The 25,987-nt window shown below is 37.8% G+C and overlaps 2 protein-coding genes across 2 annotated transcripts in view; both read right to left on the bottom strand.

Moving 5' to 3' along the window:
• The window catches only part of LOC139139793 (ubiquitin carboxyl-terminal hydrolase 40-like), a 63,032-nt gene extending 62,239 nt beyond the window's left edge, over positions 1-793 (bottom strand). The window contains 1 exon segment of the mRNA XM_070708710.1: positions 434-793. Within this exon segment, the coding sequence (XP_070564811.1) occupies positions 434-632 (199 nt within the window). The 5' untranslated portion in view covers positions 633-793.
• A 6,931-nt stretch (positions 794-7,724) lies between these two features.
• Positions 7,725-23,532, bottom strand: LOC139139792 (urea transporter 1-like). The gene is made up of 6 exons (XM_070708709.1): positions 23,417-23,532; positions 17,423-18,005; positions 13,114-13,306; positions 12,209-12,356; positions 11,623-11,757; positions 7,725-10,839 (listed from the first exon to the last, which is right to left on the bottom strand). Exons 2-6 carry the CDS (start codon positions 17,854-17,856, stop codon positions 10,616-10,618), a joined length of 1,134 nt encoding a protein of 377 aa, XP_070564810.1. The 5' UTR covers positions 17,857-18,005; positions 23,417-23,532; the 3' UTR covers positions 7,725-10,615.
• Positions 23,533-25,987: the final 2,455 nt, after the last annotated feature.

Below are 25,987 nucleotides of genomic sequence, written 5' to 3'. Positions count from 1 at the left end.
CCTAAACCAATACTCCAATAGTGTCCAATAGTTGAATGCACGTGCAATATATCGTTGTACACTTGAAGAGTTTCCCACCCTGCCTACAGACTACAGACTACAGGTAAAGTGTCAGCATGGACGTACCACAGATCCCTGCACAGATAGGTGTCAGCAATGTTTTATGGTCTCAGTCACAGTTTGCATGTATTAGACACGGATGGAATCTTCGTCAGGCCGAGTTCCCCTGCTAGGATATCATTTACTTGTAACCACAAATACCTGCCATGCTTTTGCCATGCTTCCCTACCGGCGTAGTACCGGTAATTGTAATTCTACTATTATCAGATCCCGGAAGCTATATCGAACTTGAGAAATTTCGCTGTGATCCGGTTTTTGTACTTGCGAGTTTACCGGCAGCACTCCCGCCCCTTTGTCTGCTCAAGTGACTTACCTCGAAATTCAGGGGTATACAATAATGTCTGGAGAAGAGAATTTAAATAACACGTAGATCCTTGGTTTTTGATGCCACAAAGTCCGCTGGACGGGCGAGGGGCTGGGGGGGCAAGAGATTTGCCATTACCACCACCTGGTCTCGGACCGGTATCCGATGTTAACAACTCGTCCTCGTCACCAAAAAGACCTTCCAACATTTTGTTATTACTTGTGTTATACTTGTGTTATTGTGTCTGGCGAAGGTCAATTACGACGTCCACTGAGATTTGATTATTGACGAGAAATTGCACAACTTTCGGTTTTGTTTTGAAACTGTACATTGATCATGTACGCAGCCATTTTGTTTTACCCGTCATACAATGGGAATTTTGACCTCAGTTCCACTTAGCTCGACTCGTCCAGTCTGTCGCTGGTGGCGTCCACACTGATAAAAAGCCGTATACCCAGCATGATATGAATGCTACGCACTTTATAGTCGTATAAATATAACATCCAATCGTGACGAAGAAGTTATATCAGAAAATTTTACAATATTGCGTTAACTACCTAAATCACATTAGACTGCACAAATTTGAAAGTATAATCGACGTCACCGTTCGCTTTGCCAAGAATGTGTTAGATTAGGCCCTAAGCTTAATTATATTGGTTAATAGCCATTTGACTGGCAGGCCTATGAGTCCGATGCGTGGGACTGGTCAGTTTCTTCGGCCGATGTCAAAAAGTGGCTGACCACCCCCCCCCCCCCCCCCATTCCAACTTTCGAAAACAGGGTGACCAACCATTCCAACTTTCGAAAACAGGGTGACCCCCCTGCGCGCAACAAAGATAAAACAAAAGATGGAATATAAATTCAATAATTCAGTATATATATATATATATATATATATATATATATATATATATATATATATATATATATATATATATATTATATATATATATAATTTTGGGGTATATTTTAAACATCCAGTCAGTCTGTGTTTTAATGAAATTGTTGTATTGTTGTTATGTCAGTTGTGAGATAGCAATTTTAAAGTTTCAATTTTAAAGTTTAAATACAGTATTTTGAATAAGCTGTGAATGTATTTCACACTTTCTATGCATAACCAGATGTCCAGAACTGTTGTAAGAAAAATTAGATTGTGAAATATTAGTGCATGTTGCTATCTTATACTGAATTCTCATAGAGAAAACAGAAAAGTATCTGGAACTTGTCATGCTTTTCATATGAACTGCAGATTTCATAATGATTAGTACACTTTGCAAAACAGACTGTCAATTTACAGACATCAAGATATTTCTGACATATATATCTGATACATTAAAGCACCCATCCGAAAGGCGTCGAAAAATATTAAACATCCAGATATCTCTGATATATATGTCTGATATATGGAAGTCATGTGGCTGAAGGGCACGCTTAACGCGCCCAAAGGACGCGCCAATAAATTTTAAACATACAGATATCTTTGTGTGGAGGGACTGTTTTGATATATAGGCCTATATGTCTGATATATTAAAGTTTCGCGCGTGGAGGGGGTTTTGAAAAATATGTCTTATTGTACTTGGGCCTCAGCCCAAGTACATTTGTTTTCATTCCGTGGGAAAAAACTGTAAGGTATAACCATTTCTGGCTGAGACCAGGGAGGGCAAAATGTATTGGCTTCATCTTTCTTGGCATAAAAATGGCGTAATGATGTTAACTGAATGGAAGTGCTGCTCTCAGCCAGTCTTGAATAAGTGAGATGTGAATATAAATGCTTCTCTATCTGAGTTTGCCACAAAATCTTCTGAATATAATCAAAATGTGCATCGAAATGCAACAATTAATGCACCCTCCGTTTCCTAGGCGATGGCACGACCCTTGCTACACCCACTGGACGAGCCAAAGTGGGAGGGGTAATTTCGGTTTGGTCGAACAGGAGGGCTCGAGACCAGAATTTAACATTTAAACTTGAAACATGTTTAATCACTGACAAGATGTGGATTAGTGTTAATCAAACAGAAAGTTTGAAAAGGAAAGGTTTTATATCCCGGACACAATGAAAAACATTACGACTGGAAACTGTACCCCAGTTGAGAATAGTAATGCCCACAGCGATGGAGAACACTTATCCTTGAGCTGAGAAAACCAGACCATCATTTCGAAATAGAGCTGCAGATTCGAGAAGCTCGTTAAAAATAGCTAGATACACCCCATAAAGGGGTGGTTTCGAGTTTTGAGGGCAAATTTCGCCTCCTTCATTTAGAAATCGTACGTTTGTTTTTCCAGGGGAACACATCATTTGACACAAAATTTGCATGAAAAGGGGTCGCCAGTAAGCACGTGGTCAAATCTGGCATAAGAAACAATATGAAATGTTGGGTAAAGCCAGTCCAAAATAAACTGATTTGAACTTTTGTGTTTTGTAATTTATACCACTGCAGTAACATGACTTTTTTTTGACAACATCACACAATGTAATACGTTTTGAAACTGAATACTCCGACGTATTCTGTGTCCCCTTTGCTAAAAATACGGTATGCCGATTACCATGTAAGGAGATGATGACGTCAAGACAGATTTGTAGTGCGTTTGGTCTTGGATGGTGCACGAAGTTTTGTCGAGGTAGCTTGTGTATTTATTTCCTAAAGGGAGATATTAGGGTCGATCTAAAAGAAGGCCGAAAATGTTATGATACTCTAAGCGAGCTGAACTCCAATGCAAATGGTTGGATAATTTGGAGGATGTCTAGACTGATCTCGTCTCATTAAGATTATTTGGCAGTCAGTATTGAATTTCAACTGCGTCACAAGTTTGCGTCGAACGGTCAACGAACGATATTTTAGAAATCTGGAGACATTGCGCATCGCAGTTTTATTTTAGTATTTTATATTTTACAAAAGATGTAAGAAGCAATGATTTTGTTGAAAATTCTGAAAAAAATATAGGAAGATTTGATCGCGAACACATTTTCACTTGGGGGTCAACTAGCCCTGCGTACGATGCTGTGTGTTCCGCTACAGCTAACCGCCCCGCACACCACAGCCCTGCAAAGACCCGTACGTTGGGTCGGTGACTTCAAATCCATTTTGAAACTTGACGTAAAAAGCCAAATTACTGCCGAAATTCAGCGTTCTTGGGCCCAAGTCGTATCCCAGCCTACCTCAGCTACTCGATCGCTTCCAAAAATGACAGTCTTTTATTCACTTCTCGTAAATAACCGTCGATGTCGGCAACTCTCTCGCTGGCCCTGCGTACGATGCTGTGTGTTAGCTGTAGCACATAGCATCGTACGCAGGGCTAGGGGTCAACATGGGTCGCAGCCATGTTTGCCTCAAAACTTATTTCTGTCTGCACTCAAAACTCAAAAATGTCGCATATGAACCTGAAAAATCGATGTAATTTTGTCAAACTTCGGCGAAATTTCAGCCTATAGACAAAATTTCATCTAGGTAAGGTAAATTTATTGAAATTTGATCGACAAATAATCCTGAGCTTGAACGTGACAGCTCGCCTTCTCCGGGAAGTCATGCATCCGGCCAGCTGCCCATATGGCCGGGTGCATGAGATTGTTTTCAAGCGACGGCGGCGGACCGTACGGGCCTCTGGATATCTACCGCCGGTGTAGCTGTAATAACTGTTGCGTTGTTTTTAATTACCACGGACGAACTTCGAGGGGACTTATAGGTTTGGTCATGTCCGTGCGCCGTCCGTCCGTTCACGCCTAGTACCCAACCCCATACAGATGCACGTCGATTTGTTTCACAATGCTATCAAATTTGGCCGTGTTAGAGGACTTTTTAGTTTACACCTCCATAGACTCCCATGTATAAGGCAGTTCTCCATAGACTCGCATGTATGATGCCAAGAAAAATAAAAATTTAGTTTCTCATTGTATTCATATTGCCTAAAGGATGCAGTGACACAGTTTTTTTGTCCCCACGGATAAAGTCCAGGGGGCTTATAGATTGGCTCATATCCGTCCGTGAGTCCATCAGTGAGCCCATCGGTTCACGCAGATATCTCAGACATTTTGACAAAATATCATGTGACCTTGGTGACCTTTGACCTGAAATATACATTATTGTCCATAACTCAGTAACCACAAGTGCTAAACCTTTCATATTTGGTATGATGGGACACCTTATGACGCCACATATTGTACCCCATTAATTATGTGCATATCTAATTATGAGCGAGCCAATAGAGCAAGAGGTCTGATTTCTGGTACTAGTATATAGGGATAAGTTAACAATATAATTTGTTTGACAAAACTTCACGTGACCTCAATGACCTTTGACCTCAAATGTACATATTTGTCCACAACTCAGTAACCACAAGTGCTACACCCTTCATATTTGGTATGAAAGGACACCTTATGACACCATATATTGTACCTCATTAATTATGTGCATATCTTATTTTGAGCGAGCCAATAGAACTAGAGGTCTGATTTTTGGTATATAGGAATAATTTAGCAATACAATTATTATGACAAAATGTGACGTGCCTCAATGACCTTTGACCTCAAATATATATATTTGTCCACAACTCAGTAACCACAAGTGCTACATCCTTCATATTTGGTATGATAAGACACCTTATGAAACCACATATTGTACCTCATTAATTATGCGCATATATAATTTTGAGCGCGCCAATAGAGCTGGAGGTCTGATTTTTGGTATATAGGAATAACTTAGCAATACAATTACTTTGACAAAATGTCACGTGACCTCGATGACCTTTGACCTCAATATATATATTTGTCCACAACTCAGTAACCACAAGTGCTACACCCTTCATAAATGGTATGATGGGACACCTTATGACACCACATATTGTACCTCATTAATTATGCGCATATCTAATTCTGAGCAAGCCAATAGAGCTGGATGTCCGATTTTTGGTATATAGGGATAACTATAGGGTAGAAATCTAAATATGCCCATCTAAATATTAGACATCTACCATCGAGAACAAAAGAAATTTGCTGTAATTTGAATATTTAAGGAGTTTAAGCAATTCCCGCTATAAATAAAGAACCCCTGCCTCAAACTCCACAAAAGTTGCTAGACATATTTTGCCGTTGTCATGCCATTGCTTCGTTTAATAACCAGTTAATCAAATGCCTCATTGACAGGAGGAAATTCAAGACCATATTTGAATAGTAGTATATATTGTCCTCAAAATTACTCTATCACGGCCCAAGTACTCATTGCCTTCAGCAATACTGCCTTGTTATTATTAAAATTACTCCAGAAGGGCGCGCCGAAAAATGCAACTGAATGATGAATTTAAATTTGTGGCTTGCACAATGCATTTTATGCAAGTATGAGACCGTGTTGAAATTCAAAAACACACTTGGGCATTTCAAAAACATGGTGACTCCCCTATCACCAAAGTCAAAAACAGGGCGACCCCCATGAATCCAGCCCCAGGCCAAAGAAACTGACCAGTCCCTAAGATTTAGCGATAGATGATTGTAGAGAATAAGTTGACAAGAACGGTGAGAAATTGTTTGGAGTGAGTTATTACAAGAAAGTCGCGATGAATTGTCTCAGTCTCCGATGCCAACCCCATCGTACAGTGATCATGGGTTCACCTAAAGGAGGCAAAAACGGCATCCATGGTCCACCGTCTATCCTAAATGTAAGATCAATCGGTCAATGCAAGTCAACAAGAACAAGACCGATTCAAAATCATGATTGAAATACAACATACTTGCGTAAGTGAAAATAATAAGAACAGGATTTAGCGGCCAATCGGCCTTTTGACGGCCGACACATTGAATCATTTGTACAGGTTGTAGAATTGTGCCATACCGTAAACGTTGTGTCGCACCATGCCTGGTGTCGCACCATAGACAGTGAAGTGGAAGAGGCCCGCTTTCTATGCTTGCACAAGGTGGGGAGTCGAATTCTGGGCTTCAAAGCGATGCTTTTAAACATCCCGGCAAAATTTAACGCAACAAAGCCTTTTGCACTAGACAAAATTTAGATGCTCTTCAAATTTCTCACACAAATCGAGCTTGAACGCCTCCGATATGTCAATTTCAACTTTATATAACTTGACAACATAGTTAGGCTACTCTGGTACTGTTAAAACTCGGCCTATCCCAGTCCGAGCTGCCACAACTTCACTCACTGTCCCTCCACAATTTGTGGAGGGACCGTGCTTCACTAAAACCAATAAAACGATTTGCTTCTGGTCAGCGCGCGCGTCATTCAGGAACTCAGTGCGGGGGGGGGGGGGGCACATACTCATCAGTACAGTTATCCTTGATATCCCTATTTTGTATGTCCAAAAATACTAAAAAAGAAAAAGGAAGTATTTTGCAACCAGTGACGAAAGGCAATAAGCGTTGCATCAATAGTGCAAAACCAGCATTGTTAAATTGTTATTTTTGCTGAATGTCAAGGACCAGAATCATTTTTTCGGCCTAAACAAGGGTGTTTCTTTTGGCAGGGACCCCTCCCCTTGGTTAGGGAGACTGTGCTACGCTGACCTAGCCAAGCGATGCGAACCGGGCGATGAGTTAGCCATCCCAACCCTCCATAGTGCACGACAAGTCATATAGGAAGTGTGTGGAATTGAATCCAGTTCGTTTGAATAAGTTTAAGGTAAAAAGACTTAAAGTTTTGCTCGAACTTTCCTCTGGGAATATTTCAACCATTATCTTTCAAAATCAGCATAAAAATCAGGGGTCACCATGCAATTTTTGATACTAGAGAAACAAATTACCCAAGATTTACCGTTATTTGAAATTCAAAATGGCCGCAATCTCTGTGTTAACTAGATCGATAAATTTTCGATTTGCGAAAAACAAAGACAGTGAAAAGTTTTCTTACTCCAAGAGCTTTAAAATGAACCCTCACAAGTGATATATCAGAAAAGAATTGTAAAAGTTTGAGATATCTGTCCCCAAGGCGCATTCTACCTGAAACCATGGCACACACTATTATTGGACATTTTAGAGAAAACATTAGACTTGGTTCAAGTCGGTGAATTTTTAAAATTAAAATCATTTATGATAGTTTCTCTTGTGTCTCTCCTATTTCGTACAGACCTATTCGGAATTTGGTAGCCCAGGCCAGGTTTTCCCAGCGATTGAATGCATTACCTTTGAGTCTGCGCAGTATGGTGAGTTAGTTTCTGCCGGATCCGGGTGAAACTTGCCTGTATAGCGTTCACCCAACTCATCGCGTCCACTCCACTCACGCGCGCGTTTCACATGAAAGCAAAATACAAATCATTGCGTTCACTCCACTCAAACATTCTCAAATCACAGACTTGAACCAAGTCTAAGAAAACATATGTATGGCCTTACTTTTTATTTCAAAAATAAAAGTGCACAAACGCCAAGTGTATACAAACGCAGCTTCAAGGCGAAGAAGGTAGTCTTTACCGATAAGAACATTACTGGCACGATTCTGTGTCAGTGTGAAGTGACAGTTGTACCACGCATGCTCCTGTGTATCATGGATGTACAAAATAGACATCCCATGTGTAGGCCTATATCTACACTAGTTTGTTCAGGGTGAACTCTTGCACTCAACACTGATTCGAATCTCACCATGTTTTCAACAAACTCGCACTTTGCGTTTTGTTTTGTATTTTTTTGTTTGTCTGTTTGTTTTTCTGTTTGTTTTGTGAATGTCATTTTTTACTATCGCCAGTCTATTGTATTGTCATCGTAGACGGAAACATGTTGCTAATAACATCTAGAAAGAAGAAAAGATATACATTTATTTTGTTTATTAAATTATTTGTATACTTGCTTATATAGCGCTTATTAAACAATAGTTAATGTTATTATAACAAATTTGAATCAATCAATTTTATATATATAGGGAATAGAGATAAATTCAAATATGAATAGGAAACATCGAACTCGTTACACAAACATTGACTTTCAAAAAAACTGCCCGTACATGGATAACCTTAATTGTGTGGCTGTCCTGAAATTGCAACGAAGGATTTTGCGGTGTCGTGTTTCCAATTGCTTCGATATATTACTATATTTCCCTGTCTTTAAAAGGCTTCGTTTTTTTCATTAATATTCAAAGTAGTGCTGTCTACGTATTGCTTCTTTCTTTGTAATGTTTCCTTCTTAGATTAGTTTGGGATTTTTCAGTCAAGAAAACCAATTTGTTAATAGAACAGAAACTAAACTAAACTTTGCTCTTCTCAATTTTTTTTGTATAGATAAAAAGGGTGACCTAAAGGTCATTGCTCTTGCTGTTATCTTGTGAGGGCGTGCTTTCCAAGTCATTACAGTGTACTGGTAGTTGAACATCAGACATTATATACTGTATCACCTCCTTTGTTAAATACACGGTTTGGAATATTAGAAATTCTCATACTCTTGATTGGATTAAAGTTTCCTTTAACTCCTATGTTATGCAAGTTAAATGTTATCTTTCCTCATTATATCTCACTTATAAGATGATGAACAAAGTAGAGGATTTTATCAAAAAGATTTCGACTCGAAGCCTTGTAAGACTTGAAGGAGAAGGGTGCGTCCTGAACACATTTATATGATGATATGGTGGGTTTTTTATTTAAATTTGCTCTTTCTCTTCTTTTAAGTTAAATGACTGATTTTTGTTCAGACAAGTTGCTTTGTGATTTTGTTCAATCGCTCGATACATTTACAGCTATGTAGATTTCTTTTATTTGCCACTTTGTTGGAATAAATTTACCTTTTCCAAAAAAGTACTGGTAGTTGAAATGCTGTTTCAGCAAAGACAATTATCTTTGTCTATAATTTCATAATGTTACTATTTAATTTTACTTTGCATTTCGGACAAACATAAAACATGTGATTTTAATTTGGTAACGTTCTCCTTCCAAGCCTTACCAGTTACGACAACTTTGATGTTCTGGGAACTGTTATTAGATTCACATAACTGTGTAAACCTCAGCCTATGTCAAAGTCATGTCGACATTTTGGTCTTTCTTTCACATCGAGGATCTGAGTTCCAAACACGAAAGTTGCATACCATATCTAGCTATCACACTCTGTTGTCGTGTACAAAGAGATTTTAGTGATGCATTATACTTGGACTGTAAAAAGATCTTATGAATAAATAACACATTGCATTTAAATGATGGTAAATAAATTCCACTTATACGAGCCTACTTGCTAATAAATACTGATGAAAATGACTTATAAAACACACTTGGCCTTGTTGTTCCCAAATAAGGAGAAAGTTCAAGTTCAGAAAAAGTGTAAATGTCAACATTGTAAAAGAGACAAAGATTAGAACCTTTACCACTCATAATGTTTACGTCTGGTGGCGAGGTAGTAATTAGTTGATATTTGTCCTCACTCAACAGTGTTTTAGTACACTAATAGTATAACATGTGACCGTGTCACATATTAAGTCTTGATCAGTGTACAAATCTAGCTCTTCATCCTATTCTTACGGTGAAGAAGAGTCCTTCTCGAAACCGAAACGCCAGTGTCATATGATCTGAGAGTAAACATGTAAAAGGGAAAATATTCACCGATGAAAATTCTCATAAATATTCAAGGAAAAAGTACAGTTCAAATACGTCTCAATTATTTCATTTTCCATTTCCTTTTATTGTACGTGCCCATGGAAACGTCTATTCATTCCCCAATAAAGTGCTGTTTGAAAGTAGAGATACGTTTAAACCTCCATTGATACTTTCCTAATTCACTACCACGATGACACTCTCTGGGAATAAATACACAGCGCTTCAGTCATGTCGGAAAGATTAATATGGACTTTAAAACGCATCAACCAACCCAACTTATATAAATGCATCACTGTGCGGTTTAACGGACAATTTCTACTGAAATAAATGACGTCATAGAAACTGCATCAGTTTAGTGTTTACAAAAACTAAGCAATAAATAAGTATAAACAAAAGCTTTAGTGATACACAACACTGAACGTCATGCTATTTCTCTGGACACTTGAGAATACATTTGTTTCCGTTTGTGATTGGCAGCATCACGCTTCCCTAGGATATTTTACCTTCAATGAATCACTTTTAACCTTGCTTTCTCCGTTTGATGTCCACTACACTGCTACTTCAGAGAAATGTTTTGCTCTTTATACGTTTTTTGACATTGTGTGCTTGGCATTCATCAGTGAATGTATTGTGCTTGTCTGCCTGTCAATGCTTAAAAAGCCCTCGACAGAACTACTTGCAAGTAATTAACTAGGTAATTATCCCATGACTGGTGACAAGGTTTGGTCTCAGCTTTCTCCTATGATCTTCTGGATATGTGAGTGATTCCAGAGGGACTCGAATTAGAGATCGACTTGTACTGTTTATTAGCAAACACATGGATGAAACGAAACAGAACGGAAACGCCGCCGCTGGTAATCCAACAGATGCAAGAAGTCCTCCCATTCCAGCTGATACTAAAGCCCCACAGATTGCTAGGGAAAAAACGTGGAAAAATCTTATAAGACGATCCCATTTAATGTATAGAAATATATCGATTTTCAGTCTGATTTCTGACAGTGTCACTTTCAAGAAATTGTCCGGGTTTGAACCTTCGTGTCCGATGACCCTTTGAAGATAAACCAGTTATTGATTACTGCACTGAGCCAGAAACGATGAATGTTGCAATATAACATCATTTTCCCTTAATTTCATTCAACGAACGAATGGTATTCACTTTATGACACTAAAGGAGTGACATACAAGATTAAAGAATAAATAAATATTAGAATGTATATATATGTTAAAGAACATAAGCTTAAATGGAACACATCAAACATACACTTTGAGTGTGAATATAGGATTAATAGATTGTTTAAATTGTTTAATGGTCTAATAGATCGTAGGAGGGTTAACTGGAATAACGACGTGCATTTTTTCGAGTTTAAAGAGTTGAGATATTTTAGATGATTTTAGGAGTTGGCTGAGCATTTCATATTTTTTTTTACAAAAGTCAGTAATTTTCCAGTCATATGATACTTTTTTTCAAAATTAAGCAGTAAGTTTACACAAAATTTTCACATCAAAACCACCGCGTTTCGAATTTGATTACTTCGTAAAGAGCAAACAGTCGACCCCTAAAGTCACCGATGACGGTGTTTGGGCTTTTTAAAACGTGAACTCTCTCATCTACAACTTATTTCATTTAACTGTGACTACAGAAGATAATAACAGAGAATAAAAAATCTCGACTGACTATAACGATATCCTGATATTACCTGCGAACCATGCCAGTAAATGAGATTCTATTGTTAGAACGTAAAAGAAGCCACCGATGGACGCACAAGGCAGTACTGAATTAGGTCCCCATGCCCCTGCGTATATACTTGCTGGTGGTGCAGCCAGTGCCATACCTGCGAACAGAAACGTGAACGGACCATTGTCATCTAGGACTTGTTTTTTTTCTTGTATATTTATTTATTTATTTATTTATTTATTTATTTATTTATTTATTTATTCATTCTATTCATTCATTCCTTCATTTTTGAAACTTGTTTATTGCTATGTTATCTGACAACGAGGACACGCTGTATATAGCACATTGATAAACTTTCTGGACAAGTCTTCAAGAAAAATGAATGGAAATGCCGTAGGAATCCAGATATCCAGATATTCTTCCCTTTATTGGCCTTTCACTATTATAAGCACTTGATGAACACTTGGCCCAATCTTACTTATGCCAAAGGTCGGTTTCTAAGGGGTCCTCCCGTCGCTAGCAAAGCATCTGGACCCCCTAGGATTATCTATATTTGTTAAATTGTACAGTTGAACCCAGTAATCTTGAGTCTTGCCCTTGATACTTACCGGTGAATACGCCGAGCAGAGAACCAAGAACACCGTGTAAGAATATTATAGGCGAGGAGATCAACATAGCAAGAGCTATGAGACTTCCTGTGATGACGTCATCACAGCCATAACATTGACCAATACCTTTGGGAATACCCTGTAAAACCTAAACACGAAATGTATTAAATATTACATGTATTGCAACCATGTCTTACATGTAATGATCAGGCAACATTGTAATAACGTTATTCTTCGCCTCTGAATAAAAAATAAGAATACTTTACGAATTATGACTGCAGTGAATTAATTTTAACAACGCGTCTTTGAAATGTTGTGGAGTATTAAGTTAATTTTGGAAGATTAAAATAGAATTTTAAAGATCGAACACCGTACCCGTAATGCAACGCCTTTCTGAAAAGAATTTTACATTGGGCAAAGGGGTGTCAGTTCGCTGTACGCTATGTCAGATACATGGGATGTAGTGGGCAAAGGGGTGTCAGTTCGCTGTACGCTATGTCAGATACATGGGATGTAGTGGGCAAAGGGTGTCAGTTCGCTGTACGCTATGTCAAATACATGGATGTATTGGGCAAAGGGGTGTCAGTTCGCTGTACGCTATGTCAGATACATGGCTACACCCCATGCTCTAAGAATCAATATATTTTTCCTTTGAATTATCTCTCGTTCTTTTCAAGAATATTCTTGTTAACATTCCGATTTCCATTGGGTGCTTTATAATTCGTGAAAGTAATTGTTTTCTCTCTTTCAAACCAAAATAGAAATGGATTACCCAAAGATATACGGTATTTCGATGTGATCGAATATTATCATTCAAGCGATAACTTAACGCTGACATGGAAAACATGGCTTCAATGAAGTGTTTTCTTTTTGCAGAACATTGCTATATAGGATGAACAACTTACCTCTGCCCAGTCGAGTGAGCGAACACCCCACATTTCCAGAGCTGTTGAAGGCGAGACAGTGTGTGTGGGAAAGTGTGCGTTGCTAGAGCCCGTCCCCGCTATATACATAAGCAAAGTGATGTTGAAAGACAGGTTAAACGCTGGTAATGTCCATTGTCCACATAAGTTGCCAAGACCACTGGCTAGTAATGTACTGCAATAACAGCGCAGGGAAAATAATGTTAGAAAATCTGCTGTATGAGAGGACATAGCAATTCAAGGGAGTAGGCTTGCTGACAGCTCACTTCCCAACACACACTTTGCGTTTAAATAAATTGTAACTTCTGATCTTCTGTTTATTTTGTAAAGTTTTGTTTTACTGAACTAGCGTATCATTTTACATAATACTTGTGTCGTCCTATAAAAACTCATTTAGCTGTAACTTTACATGCATTTTCAAGTATAATTGTTCTGTTTGTAAGAAACGATTTGGTCCTAATCCAAACATCATGGCGAAATACGTATAGTGTTCAATTTGTCGAAATAATCTGAATGCCAAATGTTGGTGTTGGTAATTGAATTCTAGTCCTGACTACTAATTAAATTATCAACAATATATTGCTTATCGTACATAATACCTGGTGTTTGCTGAGCGATCGTATTTCAAAACACCACAGAGGGACGTGCGAAAACATCATGTTATTGGACACAACAAAGGTAATTATTATAAAAAGCCAAAAGTCAATCAAGGTTTTAAATCAAAGCATATATAATAGGAACTATATCATTCAATAGAAATATTATTTGCACAGAGTTTACGTAACCCTGTATTAACCAGAATATTTGAAATGGTTATTCAAAAACCGAAGCATTTGCGTTGTTTTTAGTTTTTTTACTATTTATTAAAGAAACTGTTCATCGGCATACTTATTATCACTAAAGTCAACGACCTAACGTTTTGAACTTTCAGGTTTGCTGGATGTGGACCTGTGAATCACAGAGAATTGTAACAGATTCTTGGACCAGTGAGCAACAAGACGTGTTATGAAGGAAAGGTTTTGGTGTCAATTAAGTCGTTTTGTACGATTAACCGAGAGGAAATATAAATTATCAGCAAGTGCAGACTATAGACATCGCAGTTTTTGTCAAGATTTACAGCTGACGACTCGGAAGTTACATTGGACTCGACACTACAAGGGCGGTGAGCCATTTGACAAGATGGCGACTTGAATGTAGTCTTCCCTACTGCAACAATGAAGACTTTAGTCAATTCAATGCTGCCAAATTACTATAGAGCAGTATGGCAATGAAATTAAATACTAGTATGTTCCACCATGTTTACCACTTTCAACCATTATCGGAATGAACCCAAGCTATTTCAAGGTCAACATTTGCGGATTTGTCGAATTCAAAGAAAATTATCTTCAGGTAATGATGCCTGAACATGCCGACAGGCTACTCTGTCAAGACTTTGAAAATGTCTATGAAATGTTGATATGGGATTCAGTCACTTTATTTTCTTTAAGAAAATTTGAGATGGACTGATAGATTCCAGGTGATATGGGATTCAGTCACTTTATTCTCTTTAAGAACATTTGAGATGGACTGATAGATTCCAGGTGTTCAGTTATCAATTGGAGTTTGAAAATATTTTTGTCGCGTTAAAAATGACAGTACTTGTATGTATAAAGAAAGGCATATCCCAAGAGACATTTCTTTAATATCGCTAGCGGTTTACTTCATTGTCTGCCACAATGAAGCGTGTACACTTAAATATTATCGCAGCTCTATGTGGATAAAATTAATATGTTATCCGTCGACAATTCTTGAATCCTCAATTGTATTCAAATATTTCATTTCGGTCATCTTTTTTCTCATTGTGTAATTTCCTGCCAGGTTAGATTCAAACTGAAGACGCAAGGCCGTTCGGAAAGGGTCAATAATTGGTGTCATAGTTGTGCTTATCATGTGAATATACAGGTTATAGCTGAGAGTTGTTCTAATTTACAACCCGAACATAGCAATACGGAAGCAAGTACTAGAGTGTAAAGTTACGTAATTTTAACAAATGTCATGTTTTTAAATTTTATATGCATTTACATGAGCTAGTTCTGACTTATTGACTTATCAGGTCCCCGAGTTAAATCATTGAAAGGAATGGAGTTTTTCTTCCAAGTGCTGTCTCTTGGGATCGTATTTCCTATGTGTTGCCTTTGGGCAAAACTTTACATCAAACGTGACTTCTTACTGATTTGGCATAAAGTGTGTACACTGATAAATAGTATCAGTTGAAAAGCAAAATGAAAAGGACTGAGTTGAATTATGTCTATTTTGTGCGTGTTTCATGGCTCTAGTACAATGGACAATCAGGTGTGACGTATAGAATTTCATCTGATCCTCATCGGTACCGATCCATCATAACTAGCTACTTTGCAGTCCAACTATGTCTTCTTTAACAAATCCCTTCCGGTAACTTCATACAATTTCTCTTCTAACAAGCTGCAGACCTGCCCTAAATACTATGAACTTCGTTAAAAGTTGAATTGAAGAAGCCATATTCAGCCTTCAACGAAGCCGATAACAAAAATCTTCCCGCGCCACCGAGATAACAGACATGAAGTATATACAAGTATATGGAGAGAAACCACCGATAAATTATTCAGTATGTACATGTACATTTCTTTGTTCCTGGAAAATCCTGTGAAATTTTTTTACCAGCAAATAGATGACACTAATCGAGATTTTAATGACCAAACTTTAGGACGGGTTTGTGTCCCACTTTTAGGATTAATACAATGTCATGATGTGTTTCACGTTTCACATGATATCATGATATGACATTATTTAATTTATAATGTACCATATTTATTTTTTGTCAAACGTTCATGCCTATCTTAGAAAGCGTCGCCGTGTTTTAGACATTAATACATAGGTGCGTTATTTTTGTAAAAGGTAAACGACACCAGATTACATTACAACTCTTTGCCCTGGTGACGTCATGCAAGTAATTCAGACTTGAGATGACGTCACAGCAAACGAGGGCAAAGGTAACTTATGCAAAGTCCTTGAATAGTTCCTTTCATGAAAACAAACTGATAAAATCAATAAAAACTGATACAATTAATAAAAAACTGATACAATTTTATAAAAAAAACTGATACAAGTAAATAAAACTCATGGCATAATAAACTAATAATTTGTATATCGAAATCGACGTTTATCATTTTTAATTTAAATTTGCCGGAAAATACAGGCCGTTTTGTTTTTCATAGAGAATCAACATCAAATAAGTTCAAGAAATTCACGTTCTCCTTACAAGGTGTAAAGAATTAAATGATCAATGTAACCGAAGGCAGATATAATAGAAATACAGAATGATGACGGACTGATGATCGTACACCATATTCAGCGGGAGTTAGTACGACCAACTTTGCGGTCATAATTGGAGATAACCAAATACTATCAGAATAATGATATTTCTTTTCACGTGGATACAGGACGAACAAATGATTTCATATTTCCATATATATACCCCATCAAGTTGCAATGAAATCCTGCATCATTATCATCATACCCGACAAAATTCGTATTCAGGTCTACACGATTACACCGAAACAATTTGTAAAACTCCAGATTAGGCCAAAATGTTGACAATTTTTTCGCCAACATAAACCATTTTTTTACATGTATCTGATGAGAAATCGTAGACCTTCCTTCTCTATGTCAAGAAGTTATCATACAGTTTGTTTTGTTTTGCTTTTATTTTGTTTTTATTTTTTTTCATTTTATCCATTTTTTTTTTTGCTTTGGCGCCATGGCTACTCCTTTGTTAAATCATCACAAAATTACATGAGGGGGCCTGGTGATAAAATGCAATATATACCGATTCGCGATGACCCTGGAAAATAGAGTCGTCCTTAACCGAAATAATCATATAATCCCGCCAATCATTGGTTCTTCGTCAATGGGGATTCTTATCTTTTCATATTGTACGAGTTTTTGACCCGGTACTCGGATTGGCCGGTGGATAGTAACAGAAAATTGCTACTATAATGGTCGTCGGTAATGATGGTATTGGGCTAAAAATCACATTTTGCCTTGTACTTCATGAACGGGATTTCAATTGTCGATTTATTTTGCTTCAAATCAGACATTTCCGTGTTTTCGCCCACTCTGTATACATATTCGTGTATGCCAGATTCCTAAACAAATAAATACTGTAATCAACAGTTATACAACCATATGTGCAATGTCAAATTATCATGAATTCCTTTGTTCCGTGTATTTAAGGATGAAGTCTCGGAAATGCTTTTTTTAAAATTTCTCTCACCTTAAAGCTGAATATAAGATAACAGCAAAGACTAAATAGCCGTACCAGTCCCCAGCAGCGGAGAACAATGGAATATGTAAGCCGACCAGCAAACCGTTAAAAGCGATACTGCCATCTTCTATCCCGGCCCTGTCTAGACGGAGTAATATAGCCGTGAAGAGGGCTGTCAACAATCCCAAAATTCCATTTATTGCCTGCCATTGGTTTTGTACAAATAATGCAGCAAGTATGACGACTCCGCTGATCGGGTTGCTGAGAAATATCGGTTGTCCGAATCCTCGGAAACATCCATTGACGAATTTCATTACAAATGGTTTATCCTGCAGCCATTCATTCAACGGTTCAATGTTACCCATCACGTACCTTACAGGTGAGTAACTTTGAACATCAGCTTGCGATATAGATCGACGAACAGTGCCATTTTCATCAGCCATAGTTTCGTTCCAGTCTGACCCACCGTCGACGTCACTGACAAAGCACTCCTTATATGGTTATCAGATGTATTTGTGTTATCGATCAAATGGTCAACGACATATGAAGGGGTGGCGTCAAGTTCTTGACTTAGCCAATATTTTCAGAATCCCTGGAAACAGAGAAAAAGGTGAAATGAAAGTAAGATTTGGATACATGGTTCGAATAGAAAATGCTGATGATACCTCGGAACACTGAAATATTGACCGAGGAAATATTCTTGTTTTGATCATGATACTTGCAATGTTGAGTTCACTGAGATAGGAGATCGAAATGTTGATAAAACGAAGGGGGAAACGAGGAACAATTTGTCAGTCATTGTCGGAACCCGCTTTTTTCTGTGTATTATGATGCCTGACACAGGCAATACTTTTATCCAAGAAATCGTTGTTTAAGTTTACCTTTATCTTCCACGATAAAAAGGCAAACCGTCGCGATTAAATTTTCATCAAAGTCGCAAACCTTCTCAAGATATGCAGAGAGAATGCGGGTAAATGCCGGGAGAGAGGTGGTTCAACATCTTACAAGTCTCTTTTGCAAATGATGAATACTCTGCACTTTTTAACTGTGTATGACCAATGTCAGCATCACCATAGCAACGACCGCAGATGTTCATGTGCAACGAATTCGGGGTCAAATAATCATGTTTAAGCATTTGATCTACTTAGTCTTTTTGAGAGTAAAGTCCAGTTCCCTCACTTAAACTGATGGCCACCTTTATACAGATGGTGGATAGTCGGAATACACAGTGGTACGGATGCAGGCCCTTGTTTAAGATGGTTGACCCAGTCATCCAGGGTTAACCACTGAATTTGGTTGTCAAGTTGCTAGGTAACAGGAATTCCTAGCAGTTTGCAAACATGGAACAAAGACCAATACCACGAAGGAGGAGACAGGAGAGGTGTGAGTGTCTTTGACGTTAACTGATAATTATACGACGTTAAAACTAAATTTACTTTATTTACGTTTAAGTAACGTGATGAAATATGTCACAGTGCCTAGTCCCTGTTCACAGAACTGTAGTCATATTGCCTGAGGCATGGTTTACAAGGATGAATTTTTTAAATATTAGTCTTCAAGTGATAGAAGACCTTTGTGATCTGTGATTATACATGAAATTGAGAAAGACAAAGACAAAGTGATACTCCCTGTGGAAGTTAAATGTGAGACCTTAACAAGTAATTAGAATACACTGAATAGACTGGGTCGCCCTGACATGGTATATAAGTGTATGATGAGCGGACAAGTCTTAAACTGGATTTGTGAATGACTATTCATTTATTATTTACAGTGAACACTGACGAGATCATGAAATAATTATAAATTACTCTTATTGATTTAATTTTTTCCGCGAAATTCGATTAAACATGCATTTGTACACAAACATATTTCGTTTATAATTTTGCTGATTCATGTCGTATCTTTTTAATAATTGAATAAAACGTGCAGTAAAACTGCAATTAATTCATAATTCAATGAATATTATTTTCTGCAAGTTAAGGAAAACATTGCATTCATTGTCTTTGTATTGAAATATTTAAGGCGATATTTATCACAATCACCCATGTCCGATACAAAATATTACAAAAACACTTTATAGTGTAAGCAAATTTCAAAGGGTCACTCTTTATAAGGTTAAACGACACAATCATGCGAATTAATGTTTGTATTTTAGGAAAAATGAACTCGAGGCAGAGCAAATATAGAATGTGATCGCAACGTTGATGAGTAGAATTTCTTAATTCGATGGATTGAAACATTTAAGTAAGATCGCTCCCCTGTAGTGTGTGTGTGTGGATGTGCCCTTACGTATGCACGCATGTATATATGCATGCATAATACATGTACTTGACAGTGTGTATGCATGCATGTACATCATGTACTTGTTATGTTTATATGCCGGCACGCAGTGTATAGCTGGCCTAGGCGATACCAAAGGGAATATAGCAACGGACGTTACACGCTCTTCATCAGTCTTATGACCTTCTAATGAAGATTGCTGCCACACTATACACTGTATAGACAATACACTGTCTCAACGACTAAAGATACAAGTCACACGAGGCCGATGAAAATGAGTTTTCAATTACAAACTTCATGTTAAACCTTTAATTAGATTTCAGTGTACCCAGAAAATATTTCTGTCACATTGTTTATAGTTTTTTCATGCAGTGTGCCATTACCATAGTAACTAATAATCCTCTTAATCGATAGGTGGATTTGGCATTTAATTGCCATTGAGATCCAAACCGTCTTAACAAGATGGTAACGCGGTCAAGGACAGATAGAGAACAGATATGTCATCTAAGGAAAGCTAAGGATTCCCATCGAAAGGGAAACATGTAATGACAGAAATTAACGGCCAAACCTTTTGAGACTTGTATACTTGTACGCTACACAGATGTCATACTTGTTCAATGTTGTTCTATCTGTATCCGTGTGTGACCTGACACATCCAATCCCTATTGCTCCGTTTTAAGCCGATTTGATGTATTCTGCTTCACGACAGACTTCGTCTTGCTTTCAGTAACAGTAATCATGTCAAAAATTTTGGCATCAATATGTTATGCCATTCCATCGGACAACCATTTAAAACCATAAATTTATCAGCAAACATTAAACATCAATAGAACTATTGTGGGTAGGATTCCAGATATTCGCTTGGTACAGTAAACGAAGTCACCATGTTAAGTCGGTTAGAGAGCTTTCAGTTGTAATGAGGGGTGGGCCGGAAGAATATGGGAGAGGTCGGTTTTTACAAATCTAACTTTGAGGATGGTCAGATTTTGCAATCTTAGAGTGAGAGACGGTCATATATTATATTGGCTAGTTTTGAGATTAATGCAAAATCTCAATGTGTTGTTGTCAGTGTTAAGAAACTTCAAAAATACCATGAGAATTACAATAGCTGTCCGGCAGTACATAAATTACGTTCTGTCAAGGTTATTCACGGATTTCATTCGTGCATTTCAATCTTTCAAATTTGGAACAGGGATAGCACGCGTCATGTTTTAGAAATAGGAAAACAGGTAGGGTACATTTTAGATAGGATTATTGTGGGAGGGTCAAATTTAATATGGCGGACATTTCATCCGGTCCACCCTCGTTATAACTGGAAGCTCCCTTTAACAACGAACTGTCGCAATGGCGTGTATTCAAAGATTTAATCTTTGTCATGTTTTCTGTGTTTTTATTTTGACATTTTTTATATTTCTTTTGGGGTGGTTTTGTTCGTTTGTTTCTTTGTTTTTTAAATGGGGTATTATTTGTACTTACTAAAAATCATGCATATGCACCATCGCGCATATCTGAACCATGTCTACTGTTCGGAGCATAGGCCTTAAAGGTATACTGTCTCCTGTTCCAATTTTGCTACAGTTACCATGGAAAGAGAAAATCTAACCAATCACAGATTTTACGCCGGTGGCCGCTTTTTGAAAACAGCGCCCTCACATGGGGATTTTGAATACCAAGGAACGCCCTTTTGACCATATATGGGCATATTTAGATCACAGGTGACTGTATACCTTTAACATGCATACTATGGAGGTACCTGTACTTCTAGAACCTCCGTGCACAGACACTGTGTATACACACGTCGCCCATTGGAATATGCACATTGCATCAATATGAGAGTCAAACTAAAATTTGTTGATGAAGCTTGGAATAAACAGTGAGGGGAACGAGGGATTCAAAGACAGCGTCAAAAGTTTACAATCTCTGAATTTTCATCAAGTCGGCCATGTTGTATTCTAAGGCCTTTCAATCCAGGCTAGTTATGAAATGATAAGATCCCTCTGCTATCGCGATCATCCGATAAGCAAAGTGAAATGACGCTCCGAGTCGGTACATTGGACATCTTTGTACGTCGTTCGGCCCTATACAGGTAGGCTAGCTGGGTCATGGAAGTGTCTTTCTGAATTTGTAACTCTACATGAGCACCATTCCATACTCAGCGTTTGCAGAATAACAATTACTATTTAAATGAAATGCAAAGGTCGGCAAAGATTACCTGAACCAATTCAATTAAGATACCCTAAAGTTGAGAACTCAGGAATTGGTCCATTGAGACGGCAAGGCATCGAGAAATCGCTACACCAGCATTTCGATAACATAAACCCTCATGTCTCTCAGTTTTGTCAAAATGAGGTAATTCCTGAAAGTCAGGCCCGATTCCAAGAATCTTGCGATTAGAGACTAATCGTCTATCTTCCCATTACTTTCAGCGTTCTCTCCATTTAGAATGTGTCTCATGCCGCACTCATGTATTTCCTATGGCAAATATGATACACACCATCGTTTCCTGAACAGTCCGAGCTGAGATATTAACGTAACATGTCATCATTTTGGATGTTAATGGAGTGAAATGCCTGCAGCCGTTCATTCTCTTTCTTTACATATAGTATATCCAAGGGCAGTCAGTTAGCCTGCGAATCACACTGGAGCTACCAAATCATTTTTCCAACTTGATATTTCGATAAGAAGTCACTCTGGTGAAAAGCAGAAACATTCCCGGGCCATAGCGTCTAATACGTTCCCAACCTCAATACATTCATCTACTATCATCTGGCATAGATGTCTCGTTTAACATTTAGGCGTCTTCAAATAAAAACAGGATACAGAATACCTTTGGCGCAATGCCTATCACAAATCACTTCTCGCGTTGTTTTCATGTAATGTGTTTTCACAGATATTTCGACAAGATTGTATCATTGATGCATTTCAAAAATACATTTCGGTACAGACAAGGAACCGTGGAGAGTAGAATGTAGAAAACGTTTTGAAGTCAAGCAATCACAGTATTTCGATAATTTTCGAATCTGGAAGCCGCGATTACACCGGAGGATACCTGTCTGACATAATTGATGGCGCTTGCCTCTTCTGTTGCCATGACAACGGAAAACCATTGAGAATAAGGTGTCGAAAGTTTTTAGTGAATAGCTTTGAAAATGATGCCGATAGATAGTCTTGTTTTTACAGTGGTGGTTGAAGAAAATTGAAAATCCGAGTTTACTGATTGATGAGAAGATGTTTAAACTCTCGCCGGTGAGATCGGGCGATGGATTAATGACACTTCGCTACCAGGATGCCCGCTGCGTCCAAGCTTATCTGGAAATATCTCATCACGGTAAATTTCCTTTGAAAACAAAGTAACATTACTTACCCTATACTGGTGAACATTACACCTACAGAAACCGTCGTCAACGACTCTGAATCACATTTCTATGGCTTAAATTATATTGGACGGGCGGGATGCTATCTCAGGCTTGAAGGTTAGTTTTGGGGTGAAAACGACGACAAATTATCAATCGCTGTGCATGGATGCATCATGCGATTTTCAACATCGTGTGCTACAAGTATGAACGCTTAATCATGTACATCAATGATAAATAATGGCAACGGAGAAGCCTTTGAAATAGATTGATAGCAATATGTGAATGTAATGAAACTCGGTTTGAACGTCACTTGTTGAAAACAGAGAGAATTAGTCTTAATAAAACGAGACCTGATGAGAATACTTACTACGTTGATGTGTCTTATCCCTTTGCTCAGCGATCTTCAGAATTGAAGACTGCTTCGCTATTATGTGTGGCTTTCAGCACGGCACATTTATTTTGACTGACTCTCCTACGCAAACTGGAGGCGCGTCGCTGTCTTAGGTCACGTGATTACGCGAAGCTGTTTGCCATCGGAACTGGGAAAAGGCAGTGCTAAGCATGGTATCATCCCATTGAACTATATTGGCCAAAGACATAGATCATGCTACGGTGACGTAGCCATGTGTTCAACATCAAAATTTATGTTATAATAACACATGTAGTTTCGGAAAATAAATTTTGTTAAATTACGTTAATTGGATAGTCAACCCTATAAAAATCGTCCAAGTTTGACCTTATGGGTTAGTTCATGTAGAGCATCACACAGTTAAAGCAGACCGGTTATTGTTCACCAATCATTAGCTATACATCTCCTGTATGGAGAATGTGAAGACATTACGTCACTATCTTCTGCCAAGTACGCTTTACTGGACATCTTTGGAAGGGTGAATATACATTTAATAAATTTGATAATTTGCAACTGAGTTTTGATATAATGCTGCTTTAACTATTGCTTGAACTTTTGATGAACTTTGCTGTTCGCTAATATATTAGACAAACATGAATCATTTTACTAACCAGATGAATATTGATATAAATCATACTGACACATTTTTGATAATGCCTCTGAGGTGGATTGTGTATATTGTTGCCGGGTTGAATAAGATGTTGTAGTTCAGCAGTAAAAATTAGATTATGTATATTGCGAGGAAATTTGTGATGACTACCTTACATACATTTTATTTCTTTATCAAACATTCATTTGTTTTTGTTCGATTCACGGCAATTAATAGCTATGTCGCAAAATAGATACAAGAAATGATCGAGCCAATGAAGACATAATTATCACGTTTCATGTTGAAATGCATGGCTCACAACGCTTATACTATCTTTCTAAACATTTAATTTATGATTGAACGATGTGTCCTTTAAAAAAAGTAATCGTATTAAAAACTAGGGCAACTTATAGCGGTAAATATCTTAATTTCTGAATTATAAGATCGTATTGAAATGTATTTAGGGAATTGGAGCCCGCGCGCACAGTCAATAAAAGCAATCGCATTCTGATACTCGCATTCTGGAATTACTAGTTTCCACTGAAAGATATGTTCACGGTATCTCTTTGATTCAAAGGCCACGTATCATCTCTGGCTGGTGAAACGTTTGAAATATTCCCGATATCTTCTTCAAACGACTTGTTGAAAATAAGTTTCTTAAAAATTGTGTGTGGAGATCACATATCACATTTGTAACGTTCAGTCCCAACAATTCAATGTTGACATGATAGCATTTGTGCCATGTTTGTATTGCGACCAAAAAAACATGAAATTTCCTCATCCGAAAGCACACGATGATACACGGCGACACCTATGGCAAATCCGATTCCAGGTCATGTAAAATATTCTTCCATTCAAGATTTAGGGTTTATCTGTCCAATAGTCACCTGTATGAAGAACCATGTGTCCAGAGACACGACAGCTGTGAAGAAAACTGTTGACTTGGAAGAGCAAACAAAATATAGGCCTACAGATTTTGTAGATCTAGCTTTGCTTGCATCGCACTTCAAGATGTACTGTAATCAGTGGAGTACGATCATGATGACCCAGATTTATTTCACCGTCAACGTGCAACGTGATACAAGACACGTACACTCCAAAGCGTGTTGCGATGCCCACCTAGTACCTTCACTACCTTGTGGTCACATCATTATGTTGGGGCGGCCTGACGAGGGATTTGCTACTTCTTCGACTTCTTATATCTAGTATATGAAGTTTCTATACTATCAAACTACCTTTTTTGTTTCAAGGGATGTTAAAATTTCGCCACAGCAGTCAGTGTTGTCACATTACATATTCCCTTCACATTGTTCAGGTACAGAATGGCGTAATACTTGAATGAAACATTTCAAACATCGTGAAGGTGGGTGTCCCGATGTACAAAGTTAGTAAATGCGCTTTACGTCTTGGCAGAAAGTTTTGTTGCTTGTGTATCTGCTATGCTGGATATTTTTATATAGCTTTCTATCCTATTTGAGAACGTGTTGAACTGTGCAGTATCGCTTAATATATATGTTGTCCAAGTGGAGACTCTCTCCCGGGTATTCAACTCAAAACAATGATTCTAATCATCAGGGAACGAGCACAATAAACGGCAGGGTGAAGGAAGAGAAAATATTTCGTCAAGTTTTTGTCTCAATTCCCTCCCCAACCTTAGCCAATATTTTCAGAACTCCCCCTCAAGAATGCAGTAAAGATCTGATCTAGTGCAGTCATTCTCACAAATCGCATAACATGTTTAACACTATTTTAAAATATAATACTTATCATATCTATACCATAAACCATAATAATTGTCGCAGAAGACGGTCTATGCATAAACCAAATTGCTGAGTGATTTCTTTTAAGACGGAAATGTTGTAGAGCAATTTCAAAAATCTTGATCTCACTTCTGCCCGTAGGTCACTATTGCAGGTATGTACGTGGAACTGACAGTATCA

The sequence above is a fragment of the Ptychodera flava genome, chromosome 9, assembly GCF_041260155.1.
Source record: "Ptychodera flava strain L36383 chromosome 9, AS_Pfla_20210202, whole genome shotgun sequence".
Classification (NCBI taxonomy): domain Eukaryota; kingdom Metazoa; phylum Hemichordata; class Enteropneusta; family Ptychoderidae; genus Ptychodera; species Ptychodera flava.
This window is presented reverse-complemented; position numbering and strand designations above follow the sequence as displayed.

Excerpts from the sequence above, each read along its gene's own strand:
- LOC139139792 (XM_070708709.1), bottom strand. The coding sequence starts at position 17,856 with ATGGCTGATGAAAATGGCACTGTTCGTCGATCTATATCGCAAGCTGAT. Across the intron at positions 11,758-12,208 it reads TCTGCTCGGCGTATTCACCG|GTATGGCACTGGCTGCACCA; the intron begins GTAAGTATCAAG and ends TTCTGTTCGCAG. Across the intron at positions 10,840-11,622 it reads TTTACTGGCATGGTTCGCAG|CAATCTGTGGGGCTTTAGTA; the intron begins GTAATATCAGGA and ends TTTTTTCCCTAG.